The 14,719-nt window shown below is 35.2% G+C and overlaps 1 protein-coding gene across 1 annotated transcript in view; it reads right to left on the reverse strand.

Moving 5' to 3' along the window:
• Positions 1 to 14,719, reverse strand: part of LOC136029578 (baculoviral IAP repeat-containing protein 6-like) — a gene marked incomplete in the record, with an annotated part of 362,481 nt that overhangs the window by 138,043 nt on the left and 209,719 nt on the right. Inside the window, 2 exon segments of the mRNA XM_065708074.1 lie at positions 3,883 to 4,100; positions 10,844 to 10,976. Of these exon segments, the coding sequence (XP_065564146.1) occupies positions 3,883 to 4,100; positions 10,844 to 10,976 (351 nt within the window).

Below are 14,719 nucleotides of genomic sequence, written 5' to 3' on the forward strand. Positions count from 1 at the left end.
TATTTTTATATGCTATAGGTTGTATGGAAAATTTTATGAGTTTTAATTATATTCAGGAGCTTAAAATAAAGCAAAGTGATGATTCAGGAAGAAAGAACAAAAATAGGTCTAATCAGTGCATCTGGAATACAATCACAAATATTTCGAAAGCAGATTTATTGTGTCAGATCCAAAATCAGTCTCAATTAATATTAAACAGACAATTTCTCTATAAAACAAACAAAGAAAATAATCAAATAAAAATATTATTTGCTATAAATAGCCATAACAAACTGCCAAAACTACTAAAAACTGACGACAATTCATCGATAGACGACGAAAATAATCACCAAAAAGACATTGCTTATGAAATGAAAGCGCGTAACGGGAAATGATACATTACATTATATAACAAAAGAATATTCCGGATTGATTCATCTAGTCCTTTTCATAAAAAAGGAAGAAAAATCGAGAAATTTTATCAAGTTTCTCGTCACACATTGGTGAAAGCAAAATAGGTTTTGACGAAGGAAAAGACATAAGACATACAGCTTACTGAAACGATGTCAAAGGGGAAATGCTAAGGCATGAGTACTTTAAAAGTTGCTTTGGTTAGCACTGCTCATTTACCTGGATTCGACTCAATTGGCGCAGTATCCCATCAAATTCATTACATAATGCCAAGGTTCAACATAAAATAAATTGATTAAAATAGACAAAAGGCTGATGGCTGATTTGGCATTCATGGCACACACAGTACCACCCCGTATGCTAGTTAGAAAAGAAACAACAATAAAGACCGCAAAATCTCAAAAACCCAAACAGACAAAATTACAACAATCCAAGGTAAGTAACCACAAATTTTTCATTGAAAATAATCCAAACACTTCACCCTTCAAAGGAAATGTTTTCCCAAAAGTCTTTTCATTCGTCAAGGAAATTGGCGCTTGCAAAAACAAATAGAAAAAGCAATAAAACCAAGCTCAACAAACAGGGACTTGAAAACTCTTTCCCGTTTCCTATCAAAATAATGACTCCTTTTACTTTCAAAATTTGTTAAATTTAAGATAGCTTATTACCCAGGCGATTATCAATTTATCTGGATATGGAAATATCAATTAGCGAGAAGAATAATTAGGCTGAAGTTTTATAAGAGGGCCACGGGTCAAAACCATTCTTAAGGCTTTTTCTTCACAAGGAAAATTAGCTGATTCCCCAAAACTGTGTGTTTTTGCAAGTAATTGGTTAAATTTATACTGACACTCAAATGCACCGAAACATTTTCTTTATTAGGACCGCGTAGCTGCTCAAAAAGCAGCCATGCCATGAGGTTTTTAAGATTAAGATTAGAATCGATTCACACTTATGAGATAAAAAAGAAAGAAAATGTCCAAGACAGTTTCTCCCCGAAATGGGATGTTCCGCATCAAAGCAAACAGGACCGTTGGCGTTTTCTAATTTTTCCTCTCCCTTTAGTCCCCCAGATGGGCGAATCTGGGAAAACGACTTTAACGGTGCTTCTGGACGTCCTAGCACGTCCAGAAGCACCAAACTCGCAAAATCACTGAACTCCTCCCCCCAACTCCTCCAAAGAGAGCGAATCCAGTACGATTCTGTCAATAGCGTATCAAGGACATTTGTTTATTCTATCCCCCAAGCTTCATCCCGGTTCCTCCACTCCAAGTGTTTTTCCAAGATTTCCCCCTCCAACTCCCCCCAATGTCAAAAGATCTGATCGGGATTTGAAATAAGAGCTCTGAGACATGGATTCCTTCTAAAAATCAAATTTCATTAAGATCCGATCATCTATTCATAAGATAAAAATACCCCAATTTTCACGTTTTCCAAGAATTCCGGTTTCCCCCTCCTGTCACAGGATCTGGTCGGAATTTAAAATTAGAACTTTAAAGCACAAGATCCTTCTAAATATAAAATTTCATTAAGATCTGGTCACCCTTTCGTAAGTTACAAATACCTCAATTTTCAAAATTACCCCCCCCCCCCAATTCCACCAAAGAGAGCAGATCCGGCACGGTTATGTCAGTCACGTATTTTAGACAGGTTTCTATTCTTCCCATCCAGTTTCATCCTGATCTCACCGCTTTAAGTATTTTCTATGATTTCCGGTCCCCCAACTGCCCCGCCCCAATTACGCTTGATTCGGTTGAGATTTAAAATAAGAGATCTGAGTTACGAGGATCTTCTAAATATGAAGTTTCATGAAGATCCGATCACTCCTTCGTAAGTTAAAAATACGTAATTTTTTCTTATTTTTCAGAATTAGCCCCCCCCCATAGAGCGGATCCGTTCCAATTATTTAAATCACGTATGTAAGACTTCTGCTTATTTTTCCCAACAAGTTTCATCCCGATCCCTCCAATCTAAGTGTTTTCCATGATTTTAGGTTCCCCCACCCCAAACTTCCCCCAATATCACCATATCCGGTCAGGATTTAAAATAAGAGCTTTGAGACTCGATATCCTTCTAAATATAAAATTTCATTGAGATCTGATCACCCGTTCGTAAGTTAAAAATATCTCATTTTTTCAAATTTTTTAGAATTAACCCCTCCCCCAACTACCCCAAAGAGAGCAGATCCGTTCCGGTTATGTCAATCATGTATCTAGGACTTGTACTTATCTTTCCCACCAAGTTTCATCCCGATCCCTCCACTCTAAGTGTTTTTCAAGTTTTAGGTTCCCCCCTCCCAACTCCCCCTCCCCCCAATGTCACCAGATCCGGTTGGGATTTAAGATAAGAGCTCTGAGACACGATATCCTTCTAAATATCAAATTTAATTGAGATCCGATCACCCGTTCGTAAGTTAAAATTACCTCATTTTTTCTAATTTTTCAGAATTACACCGCCCAACCCCCCTAGCTACCCCAAAGAGAGCGGATCCGTTCCGATTATATCAATCATATATCTAGGATTTGTGCTTATTTTTCCCATCAAGTTTCATCCCGATCCCTCCACTCTAAGTGTTTTCCAAGATTTTAGGTTTCCCCCCTCCAACTCCCCCCAATGTCATCAGATCCGGTCGGGATTTAAAATAAGAGCTCTGAGACACAATATCATTCCAAACATCAAATTTCATTAAGATCCCATCACCCGCTCATAAGTTAAAAATACTTCATTTTTCTATTTTTTCCTAATTAACCGGCCCCCCACTCCTCCCAGATGGTCAAATCGGGAAAACGACTATTTCTAATTTAATCTGGTCCGGTCCCTGATATGCTTGCCAAATTTCATCGTCCTAGCTTACCTGGAAGTGCCTAAAGTAGCAAAAACGGGACCGACAGACCGACAGAATTTGCGATTGCTATATGTCACTTGGTTAATACCAAGTGCCATAAAAACCGTATAACAACGGATAAGTGAAATATCCAAAATTGCAGAGGGAGCATAAACCATAATCGTAAGATAAGAACTAACTGCAACCCCAGCTACAATGTGTCTGAGGGATTACACCAAGACGACATACTGGAGCACTATTCCTTCCTCACCGAAACACTGACTCACTTATACTATAACTTTATTACAAAAGCCGGAGTATTTACTTTCCAAAGCCGTTATTTCAAGAAATCGATAAAAACAGCATGCAAGCTTTGGTTTGTGTTATCCAGCCCTAAAAGAGAATGATGTGTACCGTCCCCTAAAATATCCGCTGCGTTGTCGTATAATAGGAACGGGTTTTACTAGCATCAAACCTTTCCGCGAAAAGTTAAATGCTTTTTACCTTCTTGATATCTATATCACAATGCACAGCGACACAACTATTTGTCCAAAGAGGGCAGAGTATCACCTGAAACACCTCCCATGATAACATTAGCAGGGTTCATCTGCACTAAGAACAAGTTTAGCAGCACATAACTTTTTGGTGAAAAGTTCATGGACTCTTACCTTCATGACATCTAGGCGTGAAGAATCACAACGCACAAAGACACTACTACTTGTCGAAAGAGGGAGGGAGTTAACAAGAGTTGCAGCTTCTTGAGCCAAACGTCGCATTCTTCCTGCACTGGCACGCTCCCCAGCGGTCTTTGCAGCTGACTCGTAATGGTAAGGCACAATATAGCGCAAGTTCCCCGATTCATCCTCTTGTATCATTTCGTAAGTGTCTAAAAACAGATATATATTTTATCGATGGAAAAATTATACAATACACGAGACATGCAAAAATTAAATGGACGAAGTAAAATTCAAATAGTCAAATAAAATAGCTCATTCAAAATAATACCTTCTTATTGATTTCTTTTAGGCCGATTAAGGTCTTATCTTGGAGGTAGGAGTTCAAACAAGGGGAACAGGTGGTTCCATCATTATATTTCACATAATAGAATAGCAAAGATTTAAACTTTAAACTGCAACTGGGAAATATATTTCAGATTTCTATTAGTGTTTCACGATATGCCTCGACGTTTGCACGATACTTATGATATGACGTTTGCATAAGAACGCCATCTAAGAAAAACCTTATCGAGGACTACAAGGCGTTCGTTCAAAATAATTTTATTCGGGTGATCTGTGATAAGCTCTCGAGAAAGACGACAAGCAAACTTTACAGTTAAAATGAAATTCTACCAACTGATGCTTTTTTGCTACTTTTCACAATTATTCATAACAATAACTAGTTACCACTTTTTTTTTTTACACATTTTTCATTCTAGGCCAAAATTCCATAACTAAGACAAAAGATTTAGGGATTACTAATTCATCGCTCAGGTTGAACTGGTATGTCCCTATTTCAAATAATTTAGCCAGGACTTATGTAGGAATTCCTTAAATAGCTATCTAAAAGAAAGTCTAAGCCAGAATGTTTTAACAAGATATTTTGCGTGCTAATTATAATTATGTTTTTGTTCTTGTTAATACAGGAAGAGTTAATACTAAAAATCGTGCATATTTATATAATTAGTGGACTGAGTTTCTTCTACTTTGCAATTTTTTTTTAATTTTCTATTGATTTTCGCATTTTCTATTAATATCCCCAGGGGAGTATTTGTGTGTGACTCCCCCAGGAAACTGATTACTTCCACTCCTACCAAGCATTGCCATTTCTTTTACAAGGCTTTTTTCCAAGATTCTTCCTATCGTTTGTTCAAAATTTAAGGGTTTTCAGCTTGAATTTCAAGTGACATTTCTAGTTTTGCTTGAATTATAGAAAACTTTTGAAGGGAGGACGCAATCACCTCTCCCTAGCCACTGAACGACCGTACTTACCGTTTCTAACGAGGGATGCCAATATTTCACGAAGAAAAAGACGGAAAGAGAAATCACCAAGAGGAGCTTGGGTAATGACATCTTCATGAAAAAGACAATTTTCCCCTGGCATTAAAAAATGCACCAGCCTCATTAGTTCTACTGCAAGAGGGGTATTCAAGATCTTCGGTAAATGTTTTAAAAGTTTATCCCCTGTGGTTCATCTGATGAAACGTAGAATGCCACCAAAGATTTTCCTAGACTAGATGAATTCGGTATATATTAGTATCTTTAACCATGTAAAAAAAATTAGGCATAAGAAGTGTTTTTCAAAGCAAAAAATTTCAGAATTTTTAGTTTTAACGGAGGCCAATTATTTTATCGAAAAATGAATATGTATTAAAATTGATTCTATATTTAAAGTTTATATTTGCAGTTATATATTCTGGCGTCGTAAAACCGGAGTTGCATGTGGCCCATGAAAAGCATTACTACAAAATCATCTAAAAGCAATACGAAGGGAGGAAAAGTCACAAAAAAACATGAATATACTATAGTAGCTTCGTTACGTCTTCCATTGGCTTTTTAAGGTCATAAACATCAGCTTGATTCTCATATCTAGCATATCCGACTATGGATACGTAATAAGTTTACTGTGATTTCAAATTTATTCTCCAATATGTTCTTTCCATATATTCTCTATTGTAGTAGCGTTTGGCTTGGTACATTTGCTTTCGTTGTCTAGCCTGTACGAGTTCTTCAAAATAACGCTGTTCATTTGTTGGCTGGACAGCAAACCCTGGGATTCAGTACGGAACATTTACAAGCAAATAGGGATATTGCCAGCTTATGAACTACGAGAATTATATACACTTTTGTTTATTTTTAGGCTACAATATGGTACAAATGTTTGTACCAAAGATAAGGTTTGTGGAGGCGATTAGGATGTGCGATTCGTATTAGTTGTTTTATAATTTAATGAGTCATGGATTATTTTTTAATGTATTTTTGCCACCCCCTCGGACAAGTTTTTCTAGGTTTCAAGGTGGCTGTTGATACTGCTGTAGTTTTTGGTTTAATACATAAACATATCTCTCTCTCAAAAACATTGTATCAACATTTTCCTTTTTTTTCAGAAGAGAAACATTTTACAAAACAGAAGGGAAGCATTCGAGATATGTGATTTTCAGGACTGTTGTTCAAGCACCGCTTGGTACCCATAGGTACTATGGTACGATATTACGGTACGATGGTACGAGGTACTATGGTACGATATGGTACGATATAGGTACGATATTTAGAGGATACTCTAATAATTTTTCAAAAAGGTTCCACATCTAAATAATACATTTTTCATGTACCCAGAATCCAGATCCAATGTTGCAAACAAAGCAAACCTTCCAAAGGGGGGATCATCTATAACATCCAGATTCCAAGAAAAAGCGAACAGGGTGATTAATAGATCAATTTTCTTAACTGTTGGGTTTATCAAGAAAAATAGAGAGCGATGGAGATTTTGTTTCCGTTCCTCAGGATGTTCCCAATAATAAATATGGACCTTCTAGGGCCTTCTTGTCCACATTTCCTTAGGAAAAGATTGGATAAGTCGTGATAGGAAAGAGTAATTTCGTGTAATTTGGATGAAGAACTATAAGACGAAGAACGGGAAATAGGGGATATCCTGGACAAAGATAGATAGCGATGAACGGACTTAATTAAATAAATAAGCCTTTCAAAGATAATATTTTTTCTTTTCGGCAAAGGAAGACCCTAACTACTTTTGAAAAACATTGATCTAGCTTTTCTTCTGAAGCCAACTTTCCTACAAAATTAAGATTTTAATAGTGTAATAGTAAAAAAGGTAGTGTATTACACTATTACAATAGTGTAATAGTGTTAACAGTGTAAAAAGGCAAAGTTGTTAATTACAAAGAAACTTCATTTACTACAGTTTGGATACAAAAAAGAAAAAAATAGGTAATATAGAAGTTGGAGCTGATAGTACGGACATATGAAGCACATCAGAATAGATATTTAGATCTTCATAGTTACGTAAAATTTCTCTATTTTATTGTAAAAAGTTAGAAAAAATCTTAGCGGCCATAGGATGAGATGGTAAAATAAAGACACTTACAAAATAAAATCTATTTCGCAAGAATGAGTACATTTAAGTGGGTAGGAGCACACTTGACGAGAGGAAGGAAATGGGGAAAATTCAAGCTAAGTGAAAATAGATCAAATACAAAAACGTGACAAAAACTTCTCTCTAAAGGGGACGGCTTTACGCTTGCGAGTCAAAACAATACAGCATAAAGAACTAAAAGAAAAGTTGAAAAAAGCTAAAAAGGAAAGAAGAGGCAGAAAACCTTTTCTTGCATGAAAAGTGACAAGAACCAGTAAGTAATACAAGTATAAATAAGTGAACACATGAAACTAGAAATTGATACGAAAGAACAAAGTTTACTGTAATTAAAAGAAAGAATGGAACGATACTTTTGGAAAAAAAGTCTCTTACTTAACATAATAAAATTTAAGGATTCAACTTTAAGGGAGGTCAATGTACTTGCTAAAATCCATATAACGGAAAGCAAATAAATTAAATTAATTTGGTAGTTGTCCAGCATTAAGAATTTACTAATCCAGATTAATATATATCTCTTTCACTTTTTTAAGATAATTTATCCTACGCGGCAAAATATTATAGAAATATCCTATGCGGCAAGATAGTGTAGAAAAAACCCCAGAGACAATATAAAAATAAAATAAAAAACCTATAAGATTAAACCGAAAAACACGAAAAACTCAGACAATTTTGAAAGCAAGAACAGTAGAAAGATAAAAGAAAACAAACGTTCAATTTTGACTATTCTCCAGCCAGAAAGGAATAATAATCCAGACTCAATTTAACAAGACAGAAGACAATTAACTCATCAGTTCTGCTGAAGATAGTCGTCAGATGATTTGGACTCGTTGATAAAGCAGGTAAAAAGTTCTCAAAAGATTACGTCCCTTTACTGACCTGAAGTCCAGTATCTTAGGTGCTTTTGTTTGCCCTGTTTTTGGAGCGAAGTCAGTTGACTAAAGTCAACTTTACATTATGACATCAATTAAGAGCATACAAATTTCAAACTCTTCGTGGTAACGAACTGTAAATAAAGGGGCGACCCGGCTCAATAATATTCGGAACTCTAAAAAACGGAGTTATGACAAAAATACATACAACAAAAAAATCAGATTTTCATGCTGACTTCAAATATATATCTTAACCGTCAAAAGTTACGAGCCTGAGAATATTTGCCTTATTTACGAAAAAAAGAGCGAAAACCCCCCAAGAGGTCCCAGAACCTTAACGAAAATCACACCATCAGATTCAGCGTATCAAAAAACCCTACTGTAGAAGTTTCAAGCTCCTATCTGCAAAAATGTGGAATTTTGTATTTTTGCCATAAGATAGATCACGGATGCGTGTTTATTTTTTTTTTTCCAGGGGTTACCGTATCGACCCAGTGATCCTAGAATATCACAAGAAGGCTCATTCAAACGGAAATTAAAAGTTCTAGTTCCATTTTTCGGTGACCGAAGAAACTAGAGGTCTACTAGGCCCCCTCCCATGCTCATTTTTTCCCAAAGTAACCCGACCAAAATATTGAGATAGCCATTTTGTTCAGCATAGTAAAAAAATCTAATAAATATGTCTTTGAAGATTACTTTATTCCCCACAACTCCCGGGGGAAGGGCTGCAAGTTGTGAACTTTGCCCGTTGTTTACAAATAGTTTTGGTTATTGGGAAGTATACAGACGTTTTCAGGGGGGATTTTTTCTGGTAAAGGGAGGGGGAGGGTCAAGGGTTGCTCCTTACTAAGAGTAGAAAAACTTGTTTATTTTTAATATAATCCCTTGAAGAATCACCCTATCTCGTCCATTATAAGTTTTTTTTTGTCTGTGCGGTGAAACTATTGAGAATTGATTGGGCGGTAGCTTGTGGAGCTTGGATAAGGGATCGTAATAAGCCACAATTAACCATAAGCCAACCGTTACTTTCCCGGAAATTTTCAAAAACCATTAAACTTCTCCCGTTTTGTACCGGAGGTATTCAGATTTAATGACGCTCGCATGATTAGAAAGCTTTAATTTTGTTTTCAATTAAACGGAGCAGAATTTTCTTTTAAAGTTCAGGAAAAGGCATTCCCCAAAAAAACCCTAGCATGCATATTCTAGAAACCAAAAATTCTAGCTTGGCTCTAAAATACGCTAAAAGGAATTATCATTTGAGTAACTCGAGAGCTTTTGGAATTACCTGTTGTGCTACCCATCCTAATTGAAAACTTACAAGAGGGCTCAACAAAAATTACAAGGATGTTTTGTTTTCCACACATTACGCTGGCTGAATGAAGAATTGCACGCTCGGTTACCGAAAAAAGAGGATTGGGAGTTCCTTCTTGTGCTACCCAGATTGATTAAAAACTTACAAGAGGGTTAATAACGAAATTACAAGGATGTTTTGTTTTCCATACATCACGCTGGCTGAATGACGAATTGCAAGTTCGGTTACCGAAAAAAGAGGATTGAGAGTTCCCTGTTGGGCTACCCAGCTTGATTGAAAACTTACAAGAAGGCTTATAACGAAAATTATAAGGATATTTTGTTTTCCATACATTACGCTGGCTGAATGAAGAATTGCACGTTCGATTACCGAAAAAAGAGGATTGGGAGTTTCCTGTTGTGCTACCCAGCTGGATGTTTTGTTTTCCATATATCTCGCTGGCTGAATGAAGAATTGCAAGTTCGGTTACCGAGAAAAGAGGATTGGGAGTTCCCTGTTATGCCACCCACCTTGATTGAAAACCTTGCCGACAAAGAAGATGTATATTTATGCTGTATGTACATTGAATAGACAGCGCTTTCCTTAACAATTGGTAAGATATTATATATTTTCTTTAATTTGAACTAGCCTCTCGTTAGATTTTCAAATACACATTTAATATCCCCTATTAATTTGTGTCAAAATTATTTTCGAAGTTCCATGTGGTTCGGTAAAGAATTCGCTATTGAGCTCTTTGTCTTTGAGATGGTCTGTCGACTCCAAGTCTCGCAAAATGATTTTTAAGGTATCGAATGACCTTCAGTTACAGATGATTTTTGTCATGGACAATAATTATTTCCGTTAATTAGCAGTCTTGTACAACCGATAAAGTACTGTTAGATAAATTTGCAAGAAGAAGCACGATTTGTTTCTCATTGCAAAACGAATAAATATAAATAAAAGACAAAGGTATTCGAATATTATTCGCTGTTGAACTGCACAATCTTGTTGAGGAGTACAAAAAGGCCAAATTTTAGATATCTTGAGGCATTAGTGCTTCGAAAATAAAAAAAAATGAGCCAGGTACCTTTTAGGACTTAACTTTTTACATATGAATAAGATATGCTTAAGGACTGATCAATAATTCTGTCCGAAAAACTTAGCCAATAGGGTAGTTCGATATTATGAATGCAAAAACAAGAAGAAAAAAAGAGATGAGTATGATTCCTTTTATGAAGAATGAGAAATTATTTTCATGAGATGTTCAAGGATCAATTCGGGTCGATCATGTTGTCGGAAAGCCTTATAGGATAGTCCGAAATCATTGATTGCACTAAATACATAAGGGAATGTACTTACCAAACCTCATGTCCTTGAGAACATCCATATATAGCTCATCTTGGTTGGTGTACCTTTTCCTGTTATCCTCCTTATTCTTATGGGCTTCTTCTTCACTAGGGATTTCCAAAGGTAAAAATGTAGAAATACATCTCTGCAATTTAAAAGAAGCCTTAAAACTCTTAGATTCTTGACAAAATTGCCGAGAAATAAAATTACCAAGGACAAAAATGAAGACAAAAAAAACGATATACAATAAATTATTCACTAAGTATTCTTTTCTTCAGTTAGATAATATAAAGGTAAATAGTTATTCTTGAATTTATATTTCGTAGATTACCCAAGGTAACCTTATTTTTCCAAAGGCTCAATTCCCAGTTATGAATATTTTTCCTTTGCTGAAAACTTCTAAAGCTCAGCAATTTCCAAAAGAAAGCGCGTCTGATAGTTTTCATAAGAAATAGTTTGCTTCTTCATCAATAAAGGATGATACCAGACTAATAGTATCAAAAGCATTCTCAACGGCGACCCATACAAAACTGAGGGGATAAAATACTCTTAGCAATACCCACAGACGTATTAATTTATAAACAAACAAAAGGAAACATGTGTTTTTGCAAGCTCCTTGCACTCTTCTTCCATGCCCCCACCTCCAAAATTTTGTTAATGATTTGGAGCAGGCAAAACCAGCTAAATAGGTTTGGTTGAAAAAAGCGTTTGATAACTACCCTTGTTGCCACGATTATTTTTTAATACATGGTGGCTATTTACCTGCTCACGGATTGAAATGCATTTCTATATCGTCTGATGTCTATTCAGGTATTAAATTTATGATATTAATCAATAATCAGATATTGTGACCAATACCCTTTGCATGTAGTTTAATTATTTTTTTTCTCAGTCTGGATGAAATATTTACATTATTAAACAGTTCGCGGTAAGGAACTGCAAGTAGGGAGTGACTAAAGTAAACCCACCCACTTAAGCTTCAAAAATAGCCTTGTCTTTTTCTTGATTATGTTGTCATTCTTACATAATTCCATATCAAAGGGTAATCTGAAGCTTTATCTAAAAGAAAGCGTTGCCTAGGGGTTTTTCAAGTTGGGATCAAACCCTTGGCTGTAAAATCGACCTTCAGAAGTGTGATAAACAAGTTCAGTTGCAATTTAATATCCCACGTAACATCTGATTTTTGGTGCCAAGTAAGGCAGAAAAATGCCTGGTCCTGTTGAAAGTAGGCAATCAATGGCACTTGCAAACAGGTTCTAAATTCAGCATCAGCAAAGTGAGGCTAGCCAGAACCGCAGTGTGAGCACAGCCAAATCAGTAGATAAAAAATCATGATTTACGAATAATATGCGATTTTTACTCATTTTAGTGCCACAATAGTGCTATAGAGGCGAAAAACTGAAATGGCCAAAACTTGTTATGAAAACCTTCATAAGCCGTAATTTGTTTTCAAATATTGTCTGTTAAAACCATGTCTTCTTATCTCTTTCCAATTTTTTTGTCTGGATAGAGAAACTAATTTTCCAAACTTCCACGTCCTAATAAATAAATAAATAAAACAAAAAAACAACTGTGCCAAATCTTTCTTGTTGGTTCAAATCATAAAGGTTACACTTAAATTTTGTACACACACTAATTATCATATTAAATACAAGATGCATTATTGACACTCGTGCATAATTTTGATCTTGTCTACTTTTTTTACGAAGTGGTTATCTACAGTTGAAAATCCCTTATACCAACCACGTGACGGGTGCCAAGAGTTATGGAACTGTGCCAGTACCAGATACTGTGACAGAGGTGCGGCAACGTACAGTATAAAATGTACCACACACAGTGGAGCAAGTACCGCCCAAAGATCAATACTAGGCAGACAAAGAGTGGGATGCCCCTTGAGTGCAACAACAGTGTGGCTTGAGCATAAGAAAGAATCTAATTATACCATTTAGCTTTGGCGCAAATTCAGAAATTTGGCAAGAATTTCTTTTTATAAGAAAAAGTCTCAACAACAAACAACGAAAAAACTCAAGAAGTCGTTTGAGATAGAAATCAAATCGTATTACTTCAAGTACGAAAACCAATAGTTTAAGGACTTTTCGGAGGTTGAATCTAAATAAAGTTTTCCGATCTGAATTTTAACTTGTAAATTATCATAATAGAAAGGGAGATGGATTCAACTTGAAAATTAGCAAAAGTTGTCGAGCCAACAAAATATTCAAGACAACACTAAAAGTTCCAACCCAAAAAATACCCCAATTCCAACCAAAAAAATGGCCCAATATTTTACCATAATTTCGCGTTTTTGCACTAAAAAAAATACAATAGTGAGGTTTTAAAAGGTACCAATCACCATCATTTTCTTATCCCGATATATCCTCAAAATACGTTAAGGATAAAACTATCTAGGCAAAGCCGAAAATTGTCGGGAAAAAATGAAATGAAATGTGGCACCCTGATTATGGCTCTGTTCAGGTTTTTGGCACAGCCAATGCTCAGTCTTCTTTCAGGATGATGCGACTTGTAAAGCTTAAGAGAGATCAACAACAACAAAAAAGAACTCGGAGGACCCTTTGCGACTGACAGCTGTTTTGGAAAGCAGCATTTCCACTAAAATTCGTTATTTTCTTCGGGTGCATAAAAGAGGAAAATCATTAAGGCGTCACAATGCTTTAAAAACAATCAAAAGAAAAACATATGACTATTAACAACTCAATTTTCAATTCAAACTACCTATAATATTCTGACTAACAAGGAAAGTTACAGACATATATTAAATAATAAGGTAAACTATAAAAAAAAATTATTGCTGTCGTAAAACCTATCAGACTAAAAAATAACGACAATTTGTCATTTGCCTGAGAAATTCTATCCAAAATCGAAACTTTTCAATACAATTAAAGGGTTTAGTACTAAAGTGAGGATACTTTGTCATAACTTTAACTGTTACCTGTTAAAACTTTCACATTAAAATCTTTAATTTTGTCATAAAATACTCTTCTGAGTCAACAGCAATTTATCATAAAATATAAGTTATATTTTCCATGAATTTTGAAATGCTTACATTTTCGTGCAATTAGAGGGCTCAATACCAAAGTAAAAAAAAAAAAAAAAAAAAAAAAAAAAAAAAAAAAAAAAAAAAAAAAAAAAAAAAAAAAAAAAAAAAAAAAAAAAAAAAACTGTGACAACTTCAACCGTAAAAGCTTTAACTGTGCCATAAACTGCCCTTCTGGGTGAAAGATACGAATAAATCAAATAGTAAATTAAACCAACATTTAATCAAACAATTAATCAAACCGATGTACAGTTCAAATGTGCTGGGAAACCAAACAGTGTTATAACTTCACTTAGAGTTATTTGTTAAGAACATGCTTCAAACTGGTTCAAGTTCGATGAGCCTTTGAATCATAAAATTGTTTCGACTAAGAAATATAGCATATAAATTAATTACAATAATTTACCAGATAAAGGAACTGACCTTCCCGAGAAGAGTTCTACATAGCCTAAAATGTGCAGATTCTAATGAGCGTAGTTTTATTAAATCGGTACAAATTAAGTCTTAGCCTATATCAGATAGTCTAAGATAATCTAGAAGGTAAGTGAAAAAGCCATTTGGCTTCAGACAGGCAATTCAACGTCGCACACTGAACATCACATATGCGATACTTTGAATATGTGCTTTTTACATGGTTTATCATCGCACTTTCAAACTAATTGAGGCGTTAATCAGGGATCAGTTTCAGGCCCCCTGTTACACCTGGTTTATTTAGACATAATACTACTTTATTTTCCTGAGTACTTTCTTGAGAGAGGATTTGCTTGTGAAAGTCAATTGTTTTGCAGTCATTTTATATGTTTACAAGTGTAACTCTTCTGTCAATTAACGTTAAT

The sequence above is a fragment of the Artemia franciscana genome, chromosome 7, assembly GCF_032884065.1.
Source record: "Artemia franciscana chromosome 7, ASM3288406v1, whole genome shotgun sequence".
In the NCBI taxonomy this organism is placed as follows: domain Eukaryota; kingdom Metazoa; phylum Arthropoda; class Branchiopoda; order Anostraca; family Artemiidae; genus Artemia; species Artemia franciscana.